Genomic DNA, 19,847 nt, shown 5'->3' on the forward strand with positions numbered 1-19,847 from the left:
ATCATTTTATTCGCTTAATCATATATCCGTACAGTCACCTTGTTTTAGCTTATCCCGCCACTGAACAGGCAGGCACCGGCAAGGGGCGAGGGGAAGTTGGGAGTTATGTATGTCAATGCCATATTTAAAAATAACATCTTCTGAGTAAGGTAGTTAAAAATATTTATATTTTTCGTCTAGAGCGATATATCTATTTCCGCGCTAGGTATGTATGTGGCTTCCATTATCAATCATTTTCGCCGCGGCCGTGTTGTCGTTATCTCATCCCTTCCTGTGTTAAAAGGGCCCTTCAACGCCGTCAGTATAAGATATGAAAAATATGATGAAAAAATAAAAATGAAAAATGAAATGGACCTTTCCCATCCCGCACACCATTCTGATAACGCGCGTTGCTCGGCGTTTATCTGCCTGGGGGGGAAATATCAGGGTATCGTAACAAATAAAAAAGCCCACGGTAGGGTTGCCTGTAAAAATAGCCGTAAGCAGAGCAAACAGTGTGACGATAAATTTCTTTTGTTTATCATCACAAAGCCTGCCCCTTCAAAACATCCATCCCCCCGGTCCTCATCTCTTCTAACCGCTGGCCAATCCCTTTCCCTTCCGCCTCGACAAGTTCATACCGCCTCTCAATCTCCCTCTCAAACACAGCGGCCACTTTCCGACGCTCGTGTCTCGCCGCTTTCGTCCGCTGAAGTAATAGGCTGAACTGGTCAATGATCCAGTCACCGCTCTCTTCCCACTCTGCGATATTCAGGGATGCGAAGAACATGTGGCGCTGCTCGTCTGTCAGCGCCTTTAGTCGGGTAAGTTTCTCCGAGAGAGGGAGGGGGGGGTCCTGTGGTTGGAAGATGGGCTGCGGCGGGGCTGGGTTGTAGTCGAATGATTCCGCTTGGAGATCAGCGAAGGTTTTTGTCTCCAGGATGTTTGGCGGATAGTCGGATTGTAATTCGGTCCAGGATCGTTTTGTAGAGACGGGGGATAGGGTGGAGAAGCCGAGAGATGTGTATGTATGTTGGTTGTCTGTGCTGTTTTCGGATGAAGAGCTGTCCACCGCACTTAGGTCTGTGATGTCAAATAGACCACCATGGCTGTATGGATCGTGGTTGTCATGTGTCACGTGTAGAGGGTTCGGTTTGTTGGGTCCTATGGTGTTTCTTGCGCTTGACTGAGCGACTGGTTGCGACTGCGGAGATAAAATGACAGTGCGGGAAGGTGAAATTTGGGGAATTGGCCGCGAACCGACTAATATCCCCCCTTCAAGGGGTGCTCCACCACGTGGGTTTGGGGTGCTAAAACGAGATCTCGTCACGAACCGACTGTCGGTGGAATGCTTTTGCGTTGCTTTTGGTGTATACATATTCTCATCGGGATAGTTCTCGTAATCCGATTGCCTGGGGACACTTTGTTCTTCAATGTTTTCTTGCCGCTGTATGCCTTGCGCGGTAGGGGGGGCCTTGGTATCGTGCAGGGCTGCTTCAATCTTCTGCCAGCTCAACGGTTCTCCATTGATATGGTGGTTGCTGCTCCAATCGAATATTTGGGCAGCATCTCCATCGAACTCATTCTCATCGACCGCATCAAAACGCACATGCTGCACATCATGCTCCTGTGGAACCTGGATAGCATCATGCTCATCTCCGCCAGGGTCAGAGCCAAGCTCCATTATCATTCTTTCCTCCAGGGCATTTCGACCGCGGGGATTACCCCAGCTATAATGCACGTTTGATGGCAAGTCATTCTCATCTTGAGCTGTTCGCTGAGCAGCCGGCGGGCCAACTTGGAAATCATGCTTGACGCCGCCTTCTTCCTCTCGAATGAGGCTCGTGGCCGTAGTAGTAGAATCATCGACAGTTTCCACATCAGTGTCAAACATATCCCTGGGTGTTGCTTGGCTATGCTGTACGTGATATCCTGCGGTCTGTCCAGACAATCTAGTTGTTGTCCCAAGTTGATGTTCCCGCGGAGTCCCAGCTGCAGATCTAGGCCTGTCACTCAATCTCGTCGTTGGTACTTTAAGTCTCGCCATATTAGCAACAAGTTCCCTTGAAGGATTAGTTGCAACATGGTTGCTGCTCTGCGGAGCTGGGGTATCATTTTGCAAGGTTTTCCCCCGAACGTATTCCGCAACTGCCATTGCTCCGGTTTCGGGGAAAACAGGAGAAACAGTGAATTTGAACAGTTCCTGGGCAGGACGACAGATACACCTTCGACGCGTATGTCGAGGTGGTTACGGTATGACAAGGCCCATTTCCGCACCCGTCCTCTTCAGCAGTGCTCCGCGGGTTTCAAGCGTTGAGGTTGAGGCAGTCCATTTTGGAAGTTGAGCACGTCCCCTACACGTGGTCACATGACCTTATCCACCTGACTCGGTCGTTAACAGTGGACATTCACATCCACGCCCCTTATTGGGGATGTTTTTACTCCTTCTCGTTCGTTTTGCCTTCATCTTGTCAGTGTAATATATTGGTGACAGTATTGTCATTCCGTTGACTGGCATATTTATGAAACATTAAGGGCAGGTATATTTGGTTGCCTTCTAACTAGGCTTACATACCAGGCTAGTGTTGGGGGTCCTGCGGTTGATCGGCCCTTCTACCAGCAGTGCGCTGGTGGTGATCGAGCTCTTTTGCCCCAGTAGCCTACAGCTAGTCCAGAAATCTAATATAAGCATCTGTCATCGCATCATGTACAACCAGAAAAGATACTATTAAAGCCATGTCAAGTCGCGCCCTGACACAAGTATACCGCAAAAAAAAACGTAATAATTAAAGGCGCAGTGTCTTTGACTACACCTCCTATGCCCTAGATAGTATACACGGTCATCGTAAATCAGCTTGACGACCAATTAGATTTCGCAAGTTTAGACAACAGAATCATCCTCATTCACCTCATCCGAGGACAATGGAGTCTGTTTCCTGCGCGCTTTGGCCTTTGCCTTTTCAAAGAATACATTCGCCTTCTCCATCTCCGCCATCTTCCTCTCCATCCCCAACCCTCGCTCCATACGCGCGAGCACTGAGTCCATCTGCCCTCCACCTTCATCGGAAAACATGGTCTGGTCACCATCATGTCTCATATCCATGTGCATGTCTGTATCATCATCTTCCGGGGACACAGACGATATAAATAAATCTGCGATCCACAATGACAACATGCCCCGTAACTGCAGCAGCTCATGGCTATCCGAGAACGGCGGGGAAATTAATAGCTCGTCCATCTGCGCCGCTATCTGTTCCGCTTCCGCGAGTTCCTTGCGGCGAGTTTCGGCAATGATATCATTCTTCCGATTATTACTACTGCGACGCCGGTGGGGCATATCACTGGAGATGGACATATTATCATCATGAGTCGGATCGTCAAAGTCGTACATTTCTGCCGTGTCCGACATGTCCATCATGGCAGCGTCTCGTGCTGACTGACTTTCTTCCTGCACGAGCGAAATCCAAAGCCCGAACATAGCGGGATAGAAATCGAGTGGGCCAAGCGCTCCCGGCGCAGTTTTGCGGTATGGAAACTGGAGTATCAGGCGCTCGTAGTAGCTCTTGGCGCGCTCAAATCCCCTGCGGGTAAACCAATGTCGTCGAGGTGGGGGATGAGGGATGCCGGCATCCCCAATCCCTGTTGATGTTGATGAATGCGCTGTCGCATTGTGATCACTCCATAAGAGTATTTCTGCACCAATCCCCCACCGGCCACCACTTCGGACATCTATCCCATGACCCCCGAATTCATCCCGTAGGATCAATCCCCAAGCCCTCCCAGCACGCGCGTAATCTCCCTCTAACAGGCATCGATGAAGTATAGTTGTAATGACACCCAGGTGCTGTAAGCGCAGACTGCTGCACTGGCCTTCAGCTCTAGGAATGAAGATTGGCGGCGATAGCTGAGACAGCTCCTTCTCGATCTGCTTCCGGCTAATCTTGGTAGTCTTTCTCTTGCCCAAACCTGAATGCGGAAAACTGCCACCTGGAAGTTCTTTATGGAATGGCTGGCCGGCAACTCGATATTGGTGTGCCTCATTTGGGGTCAAAATTATTGATTGCCTCGGACCAGAGCCTGCGGCATTCTCATCATCCGCACCGCTTTCAGTGCTACTGCTCGCACTGGTATCATCGTCACTGGTGTTCGCAATAGATACTTCATGCTCTTCTACATCCTGCCCTGGTTCTTGAACGTTTTGCTTGCGCTTGCGAGCTTCATACTGGGCTGTACGAAAACTCGATGGTTGCTGCCATGGGGCGAGCGGAAGTGAGAAGTAGGATGAAGACATGAATTGCCTGATGCGGGAACCAATCAGGTTGAAATGAACTGTCTTATCAGGGTGATCATGGCACTGTGGCGCTTGTAACAGTCGCAAACAATTGCTCCCGTCGTTCAATCGGGGCGTTTCCTTGTTTCTTTTTCTTCTTACTATTTTCTCATATAAATGGTCAAGAGAATATCTAGCCTTCTTCCCTTCATTTTTTCAAGATGGTACTATCACCTCTGGGGTCGAGTACTGCGTGGTAGAAAATTGTGATTTGGTCGAGTTGTCGTAGATGGACATTCTTGGGTCGATAACAACAGAATACCACGGATAAATATTAATCCGATATATCCAGGCTTTGTGTAAGCAAGCACAGGTGCCAAAAAAACCTTACATTCACGAAACATGATGAGCCCACATGATTGTGCATGTTCTATGTACTATATCTCTATTATTAGAGAACGGGAGCGGTGGAGTAACTCCACTGTAGACACGGCCTTGTTCAGTTCTTGCCACGGAATACCTTAGCTGGGGTACTATCTATCAATGCTAACATCAAACGGCTGGATATATATGGGCGTCATCATACTTCAAGAGGCAAACTAGCTTGGTGATTTGGAGGCCCAATACAACTCAATAGTTTCATGATGGGAGTTCTTATTCAATGAATGTACTCCTCTGCTCCCTCTTCCCCGTTCCCCCCTTTGCTTCAAAGCCCCGAATCCCATTCTTGACTAATTATAAGGGTCTGGTGTTCTTCTTCTCCCTTCGCGGTTCCGTTGCTCGTTGTATATATCTCGCCATCCAACAGGCCATCGGAACAATGTATCTCCGACCGATCCCAGAGCCGTCTCATCATTGCGGTCCCGTCCCGTGACCTGGCCAAACACTCAGCTCTGGCTTGCTTCGACTTCATCATCATCATCATCATCATGGCCGACTAAGGTATTGCATTGTCGCAAGCTGAGACCCCGCGTTATTCCTGGAGCCAGATTCCTTGGATTTATCTTTCTTTAAATACTCTTACCCACTACCAAACTTCCTTCCCCATACAGTGGTTACCTTCTTTCTTTTGGTGGTGGTCCTTGCGCCTGCAAGCGCCCTGAAACAAGTCTGTCTTTCACCACTCCACGGCCCTTCCAGGACAGCGAGTGACTGTTAATCACGAGGGGAACATTTCGCCAACCGAGAACGCTGGATTCCTCCTGCTCAATACTTGTAAGTATCCTATTTGTCTTGCTGGATCACGTCCTTAACCATCTCGAAAGCCTATTTCTTCCACCCAACAGCCGCCCAGTTCCTGTTGAGACCTCCTGTTGCAAGCGGTCACTAATACACTCCTAGTGGCGTCAAAACGTCGGGATAACCTCTCTGACGAGTCATTTCCCCCCCGCCACCTACTCCCGCTCCCACCCAAATATGAGTGAGTGAGTAGACTCACGAGGCCTTTGCTCCTTCCGATACCTGCTTCCGTGGTAGCCCCCCTCGGCTCCCGGGTTTGTTTGCTTAGACTATGGGGCAAGCCTCCTCTTCCCAACGCGCAAACTCCGCGCAGAGCAACCACAACCGCAACAACAATAACAGCATCTCGTCACTCTCACTCTCGCGCCTTTCACGCGAACAACATAGCGGACAACATAGCGGACAACCTCACCCTGGCCACTTAAATCCCTCCTTGCACCTTCGACATCGCTCTAGCGGCGGGATCGATAATTCTACACAACACAGTCATGCGGGTCCCCCTTTGACTTCTCAAACTGCAACTTCGCCTTTGTCCACAGGTGCCGCTCACTCGGATGTGTTTCGAAGTTCGAGTGATACAAATTCACGTATGTCCCAACGAGCAGATAGCGCTTTGGAGAACATGGAACATCTGCGACCTCACAGCTCTGTCGCCACTCTAGGAACATCTGCTTCCATTCCCGCCTCCGCGACGAGTCGACAGTCGACCATGTCTCGTCTCGGTTCGAGGATTCTTCCAAACGCAGTAGTGAGAGGACTGTTGAATAGTGGAGAAGAAACACCCGCGGAAGGTCGTGCTCACCGGATCGGTTTGTTGTCTAGGACTCTACACAGATCCGACTCTGCTCATCATTCACACCGCTTCTCGTCCTTCACTGGATCTAGCTCACGAGGGATATCAAGGAGACGCTCGATACGTGGACCCTATCCTCCTCCACGAGGCGATGCAGCCTTACTGCCCGATTCTCCTCCAAACCCCACATACCTCGATGCTACTGGCATCGAAAGAGAATCCAGCACCGGAAGATTTTCGTGGCGTCATCGGGCGAGATTAAGCCATGTACGACATTCCATTGCTGCGCCAATATCGCAGATTCTTGGCCAATCGCCCGCCATGACTGAACCAAGCCAAACAGCAATGCTCCCGCCTCGTCGACCGTCACGGCCTAGTTTTACAGAAGACTCCAACCACCTACTTCCACCCTTAGGGTCAATGGACACGCACATGGAATTTGGTGGATCCCGTGAACTTGACTCCGTTGAACCTTCTACACGGAATCACTTGCCAATCTCACCAAGCACCCCTTCTCGACCTACACGCTCCTCTTCACCCTCCCGAAGACATGCTCCATCGCGTTCACGACACATTCGATCCATGCGTAGGGATGAACAAACCCCCTTGTCTCGCGTTTTACAGCTAGCAGCAGCTGCCATAGCTGCTCAACTCTCTGGTAATACGCCACCAGCAATGCCCAATATCCAGGCTATTGGTGCTGACGGAGCGGATGGTTCGTTGGAGAGCTTTATACAAAGTTTACAACAAGCCACATCTGCCCAAACTCAAGGGACAGGGACAGAAGACGGGAATGGGGGAAGCCAAAGGGATGGTGGCTTGCCTCACGTCAACTTCTTGAGAGTCTTCCGCTTTGTCAACCCAGAAAATTCTGAAAATAACTCGTCAACAGGACATTCTAACCAACCAGCTTCTGAATATACCCAGGACGGTAGATCGGATAGAATGGATATTGATGACCGAAACCCAGCAGAGAGTGGCCAGGACCGACGGTTGGTGACTTTGGTGGTGGTAGGAGTAAGGTCAGTTCCCTCTATAAACAATGGATCCGACAATGATACTGGACTCCACGCCCGTGCATCGCTAGATTCGCTGCTTCGGCTGCCGTTCATTTCACCAAATAACGTTTCACGAACCGAGCGGAGCTCCAGTGGGTTTCTTCGGCGTGCTGATAGACGGTCTAGATTCTCAAGCCATCGTCGCTCCATGGGAGGCAGTACATTCCCGGCCAATTACGATAGTCAGCGTCATCAAAGATCACATGCATCATCTCGCAGTCAATCGGATTTGGCCAGTTCATTACCTACGGTTCTATCAGAAAGTCCCCCTGGTCCTCACCCCCCTCCATCTACTCCTGCCGACGCTGGTTTATCCAACGTTTCCTCAGAAACCAATAGCCCAAGTCGACGACCATCAGCATCCTCAGTTGTGCTTCCTCAATTGAACGAAGACTCTTCCCAGGAGCCCGATGAGCCCTACGAAGATCATCACCCTCTTTTCAATAATGTAAGCCAACGTCGCAGACGCGACTCAGAAACCGCTCGTCATCGCGGCCTTGGCTCCGGAGCCGCAAGGCGAAACGGAGTTGTGGAACCCGATAGTGCCTCGCCGTCTGCTGGAAGAAGCTGGTTGATTTATGTAGTTGGAACGAACTTAGCTGAAAACCACCCAGCTTTTGCAACTCCAAGTTTATTTACGGATGTATGTATCCCCGAATCTTGATAGTAGAGTGTTTTTCTAATACGTTTCTATTAGAACCCTACCTATGAGGACATGTTGCTCCTTTCGTCGTTACTTGGTCCCGCTAAACCGCCTGTCGCCTCCCAGGAAGACGTTGCCTCTGCTGGAGGTATATTTCAACTGGTTGAGTACGGTGGTTCTCTAATCGCTGAATCGGCAGATACAACCCCCAAAATCCCTATCGCGGAAAGCGAAAGATGTCTTATCTGCCTCTCTGATTATGAGGCTGCAGAAGAGGTCCGACAGCTAACTAAGTGCCAACACATCTATCATCGTGAATGCATTGACGAGGTAAGTATTTATTTTTATTTCAATTCTCAAAATGTGGAATAGAATAACGACGGAAAACTAACTCTGGCTATAGTGGTTGACTACTGGACGAAACTCCTGTCCTTTATGTCGAGGTCAGGGTGTGTCCAATTCCGAGAGCAACGACACAGGCAATACCAACGAGCAGGAGATCCTTTCATGACGGGAAGAAAACAGCTGATCTATATTCCCACCCCGTATTTATGTGAACCAAAATCTACAACATCCAAAAGCATTTATTTCCGCCCAACGCTAGAATTCCTACGCACTCACTTTTGTCTTTCCCCTCCCTTGGTTTCCTCGATATTTTCCTAGTTTTCATTTGGATGATATCCGTTGACCCTTAAAAGCCGGAAGACTCGGTGCGGTATTGCTTACAAACCTCTTATCTACCCTGGAATAAATACCCTTTTGAACGCGATGACACACCATCATGCTTCGGTGCATCGATAGGCTTTCTTTTTTTTTTTTTTTTTGACTTGTCAACTCTTCACGACTCTGCCGGAATTCTTAAAGTTTATTCCGTCCCACAGCAGGGTGCGTTGTAATGATTTTCATGTTTTTATTCCCCAGTTTTCATATTTTCTTCCCTTCTCATATTCAATGCTTCACTTCAGCGTTTTACATAGCATGCGCCTAATGTTTCTAGGCACTTTTTGTTGGTCTTGCATTGTTCATACGGCACTCTTGCTCTCCCCGCCCCCCTTCCCTTCCAGGAGAACTTTATTTATTTACGGCTGTTAGTATTTTCCGGTGTTATCGGTCAGGGTTCAGGGTCTAAGAACGATGGGATACGGATAGGGAACTCGGTATGACTCAGTCGGCTGGTATTCATCAGGACCTTGAAGATCTTCAACTTAATCCCTTTGGCGTTGTTATTCTCCTGTTCCTTTGTCCTTGCAACATGTTTTTATCTCATTAGCCCTTGCTATTTCCATATCTTTTTCATTGTTATTCTTTGCTTTTTATTACTCTCTACTAACAATTATGAAGCTATGACATATTGTTTTCATACATTCTGTTTTGATATCACTGGCTCCTTTTGCGGTTTCATTTTTGCAGGGTCTTTTCTAAAGAAAACAAAACAGATTTCTCTGGTGTGGTTTTTCCCTCCCTTTTTCTATATTGTTTTAATTTTATGTTCTCTTCGGTGCTTGCTATTAGATGCTTTATGTTCAGGCCATAAGCATGGCAAGTGGTTTGAGCAGATTAAAATGAAACGTAATTTTATAACTTGAGATTCTTATTGAGATTTCTTGTCGTCTTTTATCATACGAATTAAAGTTAACATGCAATATATTTCAATCAACTCTTGGTCAAAATAACCCTTCCTTCCGCTATGCCCGCCCGGTTTGTACTGTACATGTACAAACCGGCTACTGGCTCCCTTTAGTAGAAAAGGGATAATAAAAGCTTTCGCAACAAGGTTAAGTCAAATGCTGCTTAAGCACATCCTGCCCCAAGACACTGAAATGAGCTCATGAGCACCTGTGTCTCGGTGGGGAACGAAGGATAGGGTGGACTAGTGACGGGGATGAAGTTTTGCACAATAGATTTTTTTTTTTTTTTTTCCGCAATTCCAACAACAACGTCCACGATAGTAAATGATGGTTCTGTAACTCATCATCTTCACTTACTGCGTACACCTGTGGCTTCTTGGAGTTTTGAATTGTGAAGAATTTTACTTACTTCTGCGATCATCTGTCGTCCCATTTAATTTAACATTTCATATTATTCGTTGCGTTCCATTCTGGGAGGGAGGGAGTAGGTATGTCTCCCAGATTACCCCCTTCAGATTCACTGGCTGGAGATACTCATCTTGTATGTACATACATAGATAATCGCTCGCCGTTTTTTATGAGCCGAGGGGGAAAAAGGGGACCATCATGAGCGTTTATATCGAGTCCACTGGCGGAAAGACCCCCGGTCTGGGGCTCTCCAACATCCAAGATGAAGTTTATATAACCCTGAACCCCCCTCCCTCTGGACACTTATTTCCCTTCTCCTATCCCCTTTTTCACATTCCGCTCAATGGGACTGCTAGGGACTGATTGTGGTGTTTGGCCACTGCGGCCTTGGTCTTCATAGTTTTTGTGAAGAGGTACGCATCGAATTTTTATGGTTGATTTACCTTTCTCGTCGCCTATTGGTCGTCGAAGCCGGATCAAGTCAATTCAGGGACGCGAACATTGTTTGAACACCTCGTCTTTCTATGTCACTTCCCAGCCCTTGCTGGCCTACGTTGAACGTGAAGATGCCATTTCTAGCAAGGCCTTACCTCCTATCAGCAGCCGTCAGACGTATATTACATTCTCCATCTGCCGGCATGCAACGCTCCTAGTGAGATTCGCTCGCTATCCTCCAGCTCGCTAGGTCACCTGACGCATAGTACATATATAGGCAAAGATTTATCTCAGCAAGCTCAGACACTTCTCCAGATATTCATTGCTGTTTTAACACTGAATTGATAATTATATTATAAGCTAATCTCAAATAAGTAATAAGCTAATTTAAATAGTAAAATTAGATTATATAAATAATAATATCTTATAAAATATCTGAGAAGAAATAATTTCTAATTATTAATAATATAGAAATAATTTACTCAGTACTCTGAATATAAAAGAGAATTTTAACTTAATTTTATAAATTTATTATTTTTATATTATTTTAAAATCTTAGAATAATAATATTCTTATAATATATCTAATTTTTATATTTATATCTTAAGTTTTTAGAATAGAAGTATTATTTCAAAGTTAACTAATATATTTTTAAATATAGAAATTTTAATTTAATTTCTTATATAAAAAAAGCTTTTAAAAATTCTGAAATTAAAAAATATAATTATTTTTAAGAGTATATATCTATTTTAAATATAGATTTTTTTAAAATATTAAAGAAATATTTCTATTCTTCTTCTCTTTAATTGTAAACTAAGATAATTTTTAAATCTCAAAGATATATAAATATATAGTAATAGAAAATCAAAGTTAAAGAATCTGAAAAATTCTTATAAATTTTAGAAATCTTTATTAAAGATAAAATTATTTCTTTTCAGACTCTTTAATAAGAATTACTCTGAGTATATAACTTATATTAAAAGTAAATTAATATTATACTAAATTAGTTAATAATAATACTGTAATTTATTTAAACTGAGTCAGAGAGTCTGAGTTTATTAAAATAAAATAAAAATTATCTCAGTAAACTCAAACTCTCTAACTTAATTTAAATAAGTTATAGTATTATTATTAACTAATCTGATATAATATTAATTTACTTTTAATATAAGTTATATACTTAGAGTAATTCTTATTAGAGAATCTGAAAAGAAATAGTTTTATCTTTAATAAAGATTTCTAAGATTTATAAGAATTTTTCAGATTCTTTAACTTTGACTTTTTATTATTATATATTTATATATTTTTAAGATTTAAAAATTATTTTAATTTATAATTAAAGAGAAAAAGAATAGAAATATTTCTTTAATATTTTAAAAAAATCTATATTTAAGATAGATATATATTCTTGAAAATAATTATATTTTTTAATCTCAGAATTTCTAAGAACTTTTTTTTATATAAGAAATTAAATTAAAATTTCTGTATTTAAAAATATACTAGTTAACTTTAAAATGATACTTCTATTCTAAGAATTTAAAATATAAATATAAAAATCATATATATTATAAGAATATTATTATTCTAAGATTTTAAAATAATATAGAAATAATAAATTTATAAAATTAAGTTAAAATTCTCTTTTATACTCAGAGAGTCAGAGTATTGAGTAAATTATTTCTATATTATTAATAATTAAAAACTATTTCTTCTCAGATATTTTATAAGATATTATTATTTATATAATCTGATTTTACTATTTGAGTTAGCTTATTACTTATTTGAGATTAGCTTATAATATAATCATCAATTCAGTGTTAAAACAGCAATGAATATCTGGAGAAGTGTCTGAGCTTGCTGAGATAAGGCAAAGATAGCCAACTCTTCAAATACACTCGCGGGCGCTTCCTCCTTGATGAGGACAAGCAATTGGCGCGTCGACGGGTGCAGTTCAGTCTGGATGGGCTTGCATCCGTCGCAGCGACGTCAGTTGGCGCTAATCGCTGCGTTGACATTGAGAAATGCCCTGATGGCTTGTACAATAAGGCATACCTACTTACCATGGACAATGGCAAGGAAGTTTTTGCCAAGATTCCAAATCCCAATGCTGGCATACCTTACTACACCACTGCGAGCGAAGTTGCAACAATGGATTTTGCGCGCAATATACTCTAGACCCCTGCGCCGCACGTATACGCCTGGAATGCCCGTGTTGACGAGAGGAATTCTGTCGGGGCCGAATATATAATTATGGAGAAGATGCCGGGGGTTCCTCTCTCAAAGGTGTGGTGGCATTTGCAGCCAAACAAGAAACTCAAGATCCTTTTACAGGTTGTCGACTATCAGAGGAGATGGACCCACACCAAGTTTACTGGATTTGGGAGTCTATACTATGCCAAAGATGTCGACCCACGACGCCAGGATCCGCTATATGTCAAGGACGGGGAAGCCGTTACGGATTCTCAGTTCGCGATCGGCCCCTCTGTCGCGCGTGAATGGAGTGATGAAGGCGGGTAAACATCAAATGTGATAGGGGCCCATGTAAGGATTGCCTTCGGAGGCTATTGCCAACACTGTGGCTAATCTTTTGCTTACCAAGGGGATTCTATCTTAAATTACCGGGAAGCTATTGGTCTTCGCGAAATGGCGGCCATCAAAGAACTTAACCATGTGCCAAAACAGATGGCAATGGTGTACAGCCCTACACCTTTATACTAACCTACCACGCAAAAAAAACTCGCAGCCCTAGGCTACTATTTTCAGATCCTGGAGCCTTTGCTGTGTGAGAATTCTTTGCCAACCGATGGTCATCTATGGCACAATGATCTACACCATGAAAACATTTTCGTGGACCCAGAAGAGTTGAGGGTCCTTGGCATCATTGACTGGCAATCTGTTCAAGTAGCCCCCTATTTGACCATTGCGTCGACCCTTGTTTTCTCAACTACAACGGCCCCGATGTAGGGGACAATCTTGGACGCCCAGCAATGCCTGAAAGCATCAAATCATTGCAAGGCGAGGAAAAGACTGCGGCACTGAATGAATTTCTGAACAAGGCACTCATGATTGCCTGGCGTAGCCTGGTTCGGAGCAAGAATCCAGAACAGTATCGCATGACCAGACTTCAACAATCCCCAAGTGCAAATCTCCTCCATCTTTCTCGCCGCATATTTGAACTTGGAGAAGCTCACTTCTGCGCACTACTGCTTGACTTGCAGCATGAATGGAGAGAAAATTCTCAATCCAACTCAAACGCCCGTCGATTCCCCCTCACGTTCACGGAGCCTGAAACCAATGAAATCGAAGCGGACATGCGACGTGCGGACTTGGGCATCAAGTTAATGAAGGATATTGAACGCGATCTGGGAAATCTATGTCCTGAGAAAGGCGTCATGGAACATGAAAACTACGAGCAAGTCAAGGCATTGCTCAAAGAGCGAAAGGAGGAACTCATCGCTTAGTATTGCACTCTTCCAGGTTGGGATACAGCTGTCTTTGAGCAACCCTGACCATTCGACGATTGAGCCAGTGTGTCGAGCCGAAAGAGCCGAAAGTTAGCGGTTATGATTAACTTGCGGAAAAGGTCGATGGAAAGCTAGTCTTATTTGGACTTACTACTCCCATTATGCGCCGCTCACCTTTCTAATGCACACTCGGCCTCGGATGTGCTCATCCGCGCAATATTTCCCTTTTTGAAACCCGGATTGTTGGTATTACGGAAAGTCTGGTACGGGTTTAGGAACCCAGTGATAAATTGCTGTCACTTGTTTGCCCTCCATGATCTGCACAGTTTCTGTTCAAAACATGGCGATCAGCTGATTGCACTTTCTAATACGTTGAGTCCAGAACGGATTTGTCTTCTTGCAGAGCGCCAAGGCCGGCGGCGGCACTTAAGTGTGATCATCTATATTTGGCAATGCACAAATATGTATGGACAAGCTGTGATCAGAGGCTAGATCCCTACACAGGACTGTGTAGTTCAGTAATGACGATGTTGATTGGTATACTACGCGCTCACATTCGCACCGAAACCCCTGATAGTGTGTCAGGAGAAGGACAGCAAGACTCTGTGATTGGCTTGCAATGTTTGGATGAATGAGCAACGATCTTGCTGCCTGCTAATGCTCTCTCTAGGCTCTTGTCTAAACCAAATCATGCAAATTCTCTGGGCGGCAAGCAGAAAACATCGCCCCTGCCGCTAACAACGCGATGGACACAGTTGCTGGAAACGTGCATAAAAGGCATGCAAAATTCCCCTCACAGATCCTTCGAAGTATGCCATGTGCATCGTATCAGTCCCTCGATTGCCAACATCTGACAAGTCGAAAGCAATAAGACTGTGAGAAAGCCATCGAAACCGACCTATGTTCTGGTACTAACATACTAAATAGGCCTAACGAGCGTCGCATATTTGCCCTTCTGCGCCAATCCTTTCGACACTGGAACCATGGACACTGGAACCATGGCTTCTCGCGCGCTGCAAAATTCCCTCAAGGATCTCAAAACATGAGTAACGGGCTCCAAAAATCGCATGACGAAGCTCGTCAGCGGCAACGGGACACCGGGCGAAAGAGCTGCGCCAACTAAAAGTGGAACCAACGACTCTAAAATTGGGAGCAGGCTGGATGTCGGCGCTCTGGTTAAGAAGGATGGCAAGGAATACCGCCGCTATTATCTGCAACTAAACATCAACGCGGAAAATTCGACCATCAGGAAGGAGGCCCAACAGGACAGTCATCGGACTTTGTCATTCGCCGATGTTGAGATCAAGCAAAACCCGACCGACGCGGAAACCGAGGCGGCAGTGGAATCACTCTTCGACGACTTGTCCAACAATGTCGAGGCGGACTGAGGAAGCTACGTAGTCGGGGTTGAGGCATGTGCTCTGAAGTGTGCTTTGGAGTATACTTTTTGTCTTGTGATCTTGTGGAGGAATGTTTCAACTTTGTTCAATTTGCAGTCTCGGTATTTGTTTGAGCTGGCATCGCCTCTGTCTAAGCATGTTATCTGCCAATGCGATTCGAAATCCCTAAGAACTGTCTTCCAACTTGGTACGCCAAATATTTTGAATGGCAGTTTCACCTCTTACCACAAAGAGCATAATAGCATATCTTTGAACGGCAATTCAATAGTGGCATAGATTCTTTGAGCATGCCATCCATTAACTTGCTATAGGTCTGAGGCACACTCCGGGCAAATACTACTTAGTCATCTCCTCCCATCGCACTGCTTATGTTCTTCAGCTCCGTGAGAGGTCCTATTATGTCCGAAAACCATTTTATGAACTGCCGATAAAAATTGGCGAATCCGATGAATCCTCGTACGCCCTTTGACGGTCGTTGGGGCCTCCCATTCTTGAATGGCCTTCACTTTCTCCGGATCCATCCGAACTCCCTTTCCCACCTCGATGATGAAACCTAGGTATTTCACTGAGCCTGCTTCGAATTCACACTTGTCAATATCCAGATTGAGACCGGCCTCACGAAGTTTTTTGCAGGACTTTTCGAACGTGTTCCCTGTGTTGCTGCAGACTCCCGTCCCGTGAAGACGAGTGTATCATCTATGTATGCAGAGCTACAGTCATCCAAGTATTCGCGCAACGCCCAATTAATATATCGTTGAAAGGTGCTAGGTGCGTTTGTCAATCCGAAAGGGGTTACCAGCCATCAGCCACTCAAACAGTCCATAACGTGTACGAAACGCTGTTTTCCATTCGTCACCTTCATTGACTCTAAGCTGGTGAAAGGCCGCGATAACGTCCAGCTTGGTGAACCATTTTACTTTGGCCACTTGTTGAAGAGTTTCTTGTATCAATGGAAGAGGATACCTATCCTTACAGGTGATTTTGTTCAGGCCCTGATAATCAACACGAAAGTGCAGACCATCACTGGGCTTATTAGCAAACAGCATGGGAGTGGCAGCTGGAGAATTACTGATGTGAATAAACCTCTTATCTAGATAATCAGTTAGAGTTTTGTGCAGAGCTAGCAGTTCATCTCTGGACATATTGTAGAGAGGTCCCCATAGAATCTTTGGGGGATTTCCGTTCTTGTCTTGGTCCACTATGTCAATGACATGGTCTATCTCTCTGCCTCTGTAATCCCTCACTTTGTAGTTGAGGGAGTGTTTCAAGTATCCCTTCTTGACGTTGTCCGCCCATCCATGATCACTGGCTTTCATGAGGTAACCGATCTAGTTCTCCTAGCAGGTCTTTGGAACGGTTTGTTTCCTTGGCGGAGAGCATTTAACTGGGCCAGAGCCTTTTCCTTGCGAGCAGGGTCTTGAAAAGGCCAGATCGATCTGATGATGAAGAAAATTAGGGAGGACAGAGTCGTTTCCTTGTGGGCTGGTCCTCTCCGTTGAACTTGGGACGAGGGTCCGGGAGCTTAGGTCTTGGTCGTTTAAATAGCTACAGTAAATGCAAGCGAAGGAGAAGAAGTGGAGTTGCTCGCCTCTCTTTTCCGCAATCAATATAAGCCCGTATCTGATCCGGGGATATATTTACTGCAGCCAGCCATCCCTTGGCCGATCTCATGATTGCTGGTTTCCATATTCTATATAATATTCCGAATAATCGACACCGACGAGGGAATATATCTCGATGCTTGATTCCTGCAGATCTTTAACTGCGTCCCTTTCTAATAAATAACAATGATATAACAAAAGTCTTCCAATATCGCCTGACGGCTATATCCGGATTAAAACGAAGCTATTTCTAATGTGAAGGTCTAAACCTAGTGGTAAAACTATCAAACGACAAGCCTACATGTTCTTTCTTTCTTTTTACCCCCAATGATGCCATGAAAGGGGAGAAGAAGAAGACGGCTGCTGCTGCTGCTGCTTCTTCTTCTATACTCAACGCCTCCAAAAATGATATTGCGGGCCCCCCTCTTAATACCATGCCCGCATCTGGCGACGACTTTGAGAAGGATCCTGCGTCCTCGTAAGTTCCTACACCTGTCTTAACCCGGCACACCTTCTAACTCTGAGAATCAGATTGTATACAGACGACTGCTGCTATCTCCTCGTCGGGACCAAGACTTTTATGCGCTATACAGTGCCAACCCATCATCTGAAAAGGTCCCCGCACTGGAGCTTCCAATTATTATCTCTTGGGAATTCGAACGATTGAAGTGCCATGAACTACTGCGTAGATGAGGATATTGGACGACACACACACTAGTACATTTCCTGTACACCGGCACATACCAGACGCGCTGAAACTTCCCGTTTTATCGAACGCTGTGAAACAGGCAACTGAATACAAAACGAGTGTCCTTGTTTTGTATCAGGCTGGCAGCGCATACGAACTGCCTCTTCTACTGAAGCGTGCAAAGCAAGCCCATTGGAAAATTCAACGACGCAGTATCGATTTTCCCAAGGCCCTGGATATCGCAGAACTCGTCTACGAGAAGCTCCAGCAGAATGGTGACGAGGTGTGGTTCTACGACGACCTACCTCAGACTAAAGTTTGAGAACGCGTTCGCGCGTTAGTTACTGTTGGCCGTTACGTTACGGCCGTTGCGGTTAGCGATCTCCCTAGACCACGTGACCCACCACTATATTAAGCTCTTTGTAGATAGATCTATCAATACGACCTTCAACTATCCTACAGTTACCATCGAAGCTTATGCTGTGGCATGACGCTAAAGGAGGCTTGGGCGCTTACGTAGGCGCTTAGTTGGCATGCCAATCAAACCTCCAGACAATTCTGCAAGTGTGCCGTCCGCCAAAAGGTTGTACAAGTAGTGATTAGTCCGGTCCGTGTATGGGTATGGTGGGGATCTATGTCGAGTTAGCCCGAGGGCAAAAGATTTGAATAACTATAGATATCACTCTCGATATGTGATAGCATCTCACTCATCAGGACGTATGGAAGGAAGTTATGGATGGATTGGTTGACTGGCTGGCTGTTCCATAATACTGTGCTCGAAATTTCCCAAAACAAATTAGAGCTATCTCAGAGGATGCCCTGGTGGGAGAGATTATTCCTCCCCGAGAACTTCCAGAATTCCAGAATTCCAGAATCTTCCAGGGGTCATTGTGAGCTATCTATCCATGACCCCTTCTATACGGCGATGAAGGTTGTTAACACATACACACAACACAAACATGCCTCCTTCGATCCAGCACTATGAACTGACTACGCTACCTAGGTTGGGTACCGATGGTCATGTCGGCAACCCAGATCTTGACATGGTATGTATATATGTATAATCTAATTCAGGGGAATGAATACGTTATTATTATTATTCCGCGGTTGTAGATGGCCCATGGACAATGAATAAATGAATGATAAACCGCCGTGAATAACTAACAGTTATCTCAGCGGGCTCAGACCCTCTGGCTCGGTTTGAGCGGGTTGCAGCATTATTAACTAATCCAGCATGACACTAACCTACTTTTGATACTGAGATTTACAAGGATTTTTCAGATTCTTCAACTTTGACTTTCTATTATTATATACTTATATATCTTTGAGGTTTGAAAATCACCTTAGTTTATAGTTAAAGAGAAGAAGAATAGAAATATTTCTTTAATATTTTAAAAAAATCTATATTTAAGATAGATATATACTCTTAAAAATAATTATATTTTTTAATCTCAGAATTTCTAAGAGTTTTTTTTTATATAAGAAATTGAATTAAAATTTCTGTATTTAAAAAAAATACACTAGTTAACTTTAAGATAATACTTCTATTCTAAGAACTTGAAATATGAATATAAAAATCAGATACATTGTAAGAATATTATTATTCTAAGATTTTAAGATAATATAGAAATAATGAATTTATAAAGTTAAGTTGAAATTCTCTTTCATATTTAGAGTACTGAGTAAATCATTTCTATATTATTAATAATCAGAAACTGTTTCTTCTCAGACACTTTATAAGATATCATCACTCACATGATCTAATTTTACTATTTGAGTTAGCTTATTGCTTATTTGAGGTTAGCTCATGACATAATTATCAATCCAGTGTTAAAACAGCAATGAATATTGTAAGAATAAGTGCTCACAGATGATTATTCAGGTGTTTGCAGCTTGGCGTGATATGTACTGTTAACTACTAGAAGTATTTGTGGTAGAAAGATAAAATGTAGGGGTCAAATGTATAATAGCATTCAAGCTGAGTTGTGAATAGTATTCGTGAACTCCAGTCTATATAGTTGTGTGTAGCCAAGGGCCACTAACCCTATTGGTTACGCGAGAGATAGGAATAGGGGTAAAGGATCCGCGAGGAGCGGGATTTCTTACAAATATCTGGAGAAGTGTTTGAGCTTGCTGAGATAAAACTAACAGACAACCTTGATCAACACAATAATCACATGACCATGTCTCCTTTTTACTATTAAGCAGACATAAAACCCAGCAAAAACTTTAAGTTTTCCA

The 19,847-nt window shown here is 44.3% G+C and overlaps 6 protein-coding genes across 7 annotated transcripts; 4 read left to right on the plus strand and 2 right to left on the minus strand.

The window, feature by feature from the left end:
• BDCG_07313 (uncharacterized protein) lies at nucleotides 1-2,293 on the minus strand. Its single transcript, XM_045423110.1, has one exon. It carries the CDS (start codon nucleotides 2,132-2,134, stop codon nucleotides 524-526), a length of 1,611 nt encoding a protein of 536 aa, XP_045278577.1. The 5' UTR covers nucleotides 2,135-2,293; the 3' UTR covers nucleotides 1-523.
• Nucleotides 2,294-2,344: 51 nt separating this feature from the next.
• BDCG_07314 (uncharacterized protein) lies at nucleotides 2,345-5,157 on the minus strand. The gene has a single exon (XM_045423111.1). It carries the CDS (start codon nucleotides 4,268-4,270, stop codon nucleotides 2,861-2,863), a length of 1,410 nt encoding a protein of 469 aa, XP_045278578.1. The 5' UTR covers nucleotides 4,271-5,157; the 3' UTR covers nucleotides 2,345-2,860.
• BDCG_07315 (RING finger protein) lies at nucleotides 4,654-9,709 on the plus strand. Its single transcript, XM_045423112.1, has 5 exons — nucleotides 4,654-5,464; nucleotides 5,591-7,303; nucleotides 7,466-7,982; nucleotides 8,037-8,312; nucleotides 8,386-9,709. The coding sequence occupies exons 2-5, from the start codon at nucleotides 5,760-5,762 to the stop codon at nucleotides 8,491-8,493; spliced, it is 2,445 nt and encodes an 814-aa protein (XP_045278579.1). The 5' UTR covers nucleotides 4,654-5,464; nucleotides 5,591-5,759; the 3' UTR covers nucleotides 8,494-9,709.
• Nucleotides 9,710-12,703: 2,994 nt separating this feature from the next.
• Nucleotides 12,704-13,914, plus strand: BDCG_07316 (phosphotransferase enzyme family protein; the record flags this gene model as incomplete). The annotated part of the gene is made up of 2 exons (XM_045423113.1): nucleotides 12,704-12,966; nucleotides 13,359-13,914. 2 exons carry the CDS (start codon nucleotides 12,704-12,706, stop codon nucleotides 13,912-13,914), a joined length of 819 nt encoding a protein of 272 aa, XP_045278580.1.
• Nucleotides 13,915-14,984: 1,070 nt separating this feature from the next.
• Nucleotides 14,985-15,305, plus strand: BDCG_07317 (uncharacterized protein; the record flags this gene model as incomplete). The annotated part of the gene is made up of 1 exon (XM_045423114.1): nucleotides 14,985-15,305. One exon carries the CDS (start codon nucleotides 14,985-14,987, stop codon nucleotides 15,303-15,305), a length of 321 nt encoding a protein of 106 aa, XP_045278581.1.
• Nucleotides 15,306-17,253: 1,948 nt separating this feature from the next.
• On the plus strand, nucleotides 17,254-18,132 carry BDCG_07318 (the record flags this gene model as incomplete). 2 transcript variants are annotated; one of them, XM_045423115.1, is made up of 4 exons in its annotated part: nucleotides 17,254-17,396; nucleotides 17,461-17,603; nucleotides 17,666-17,979; nucleotides 18,033-18,132. In XM_045423115.1, the coding sequence occupies 3 exons, from the start codon at nucleotides 17,254-17,256 to the stop codon at nucleotides 17,926-17,928; spliced, it is 549 nt and encodes a 182-aa protein (XP_045278582.1). In that variant the 3' UTR covers nucleotides 17,929-17,979; nucleotides 18,033-18,132. The 2 variants fall into 2 exon arrangements, with proteins under 2 accessions (XP_045278582.1, XP_045282076.1); XM_045423116.1 differs by having other exon boundaries at nucleotides 18,037-18,104.
• Between the last annotated feature and the right edge of the window lie 1,715 nt (nucleotides 18,133-19,847).

This window comes from Blastomyces dermatitidis, assembly GCF_000003525.1.
Source record: "Blastomyces dermatitidis ER-3 genomic scaffold supercont1.8, whole genome shotgun sequence".
NCBI classification, from domain to species: domain Eukaryota; kingdom Fungi; phylum Ascomycota; class Eurotiomycetes; order Onygenales; family Ajellomycetaceae; genus Blastomyces; species Blastomyces dermatitidis.

Bases quoted from the DNA above. Each gene is read 5' to 3' on its own strand.
- BDCG_07313 (XM_045423110.1), bottom strand. From the start codon at position 2,134: ATGGCAGTTGCGGAATACGTTCGGGGGAAAACCTTGCAAAATGATACC.
- BDCG_07314 (XM_045423111.1), bottom strand. From the start codon at position 4,270: ATGTCTTCATCCTACTTCTCACTTCCGCTCGCCCCATGGCAGCAACCA.
- BDCG_07315 (XM_045423112.1), top strand. From the start codon at position 5,760: ATGGGGCAAGCCTCCTCTTCCCAACGCGCAAACTCCGCGCAGAGCAAC. The intron at 7,304-7,465 runs GTCAGTTCCCTC...TAGACGGTCTAG, and splicing joins TTGGTGGTGGTAGGAGTAAG to ATTCTCAAGCCATCGTCGCT. The intron at 8,313-8,385 runs GTAAGTATTTAT...CTCTGGCTATAG, and splicing joins ATCGTGAATGCATTGACGAG to TGGTTGACTACTGGACGAAA.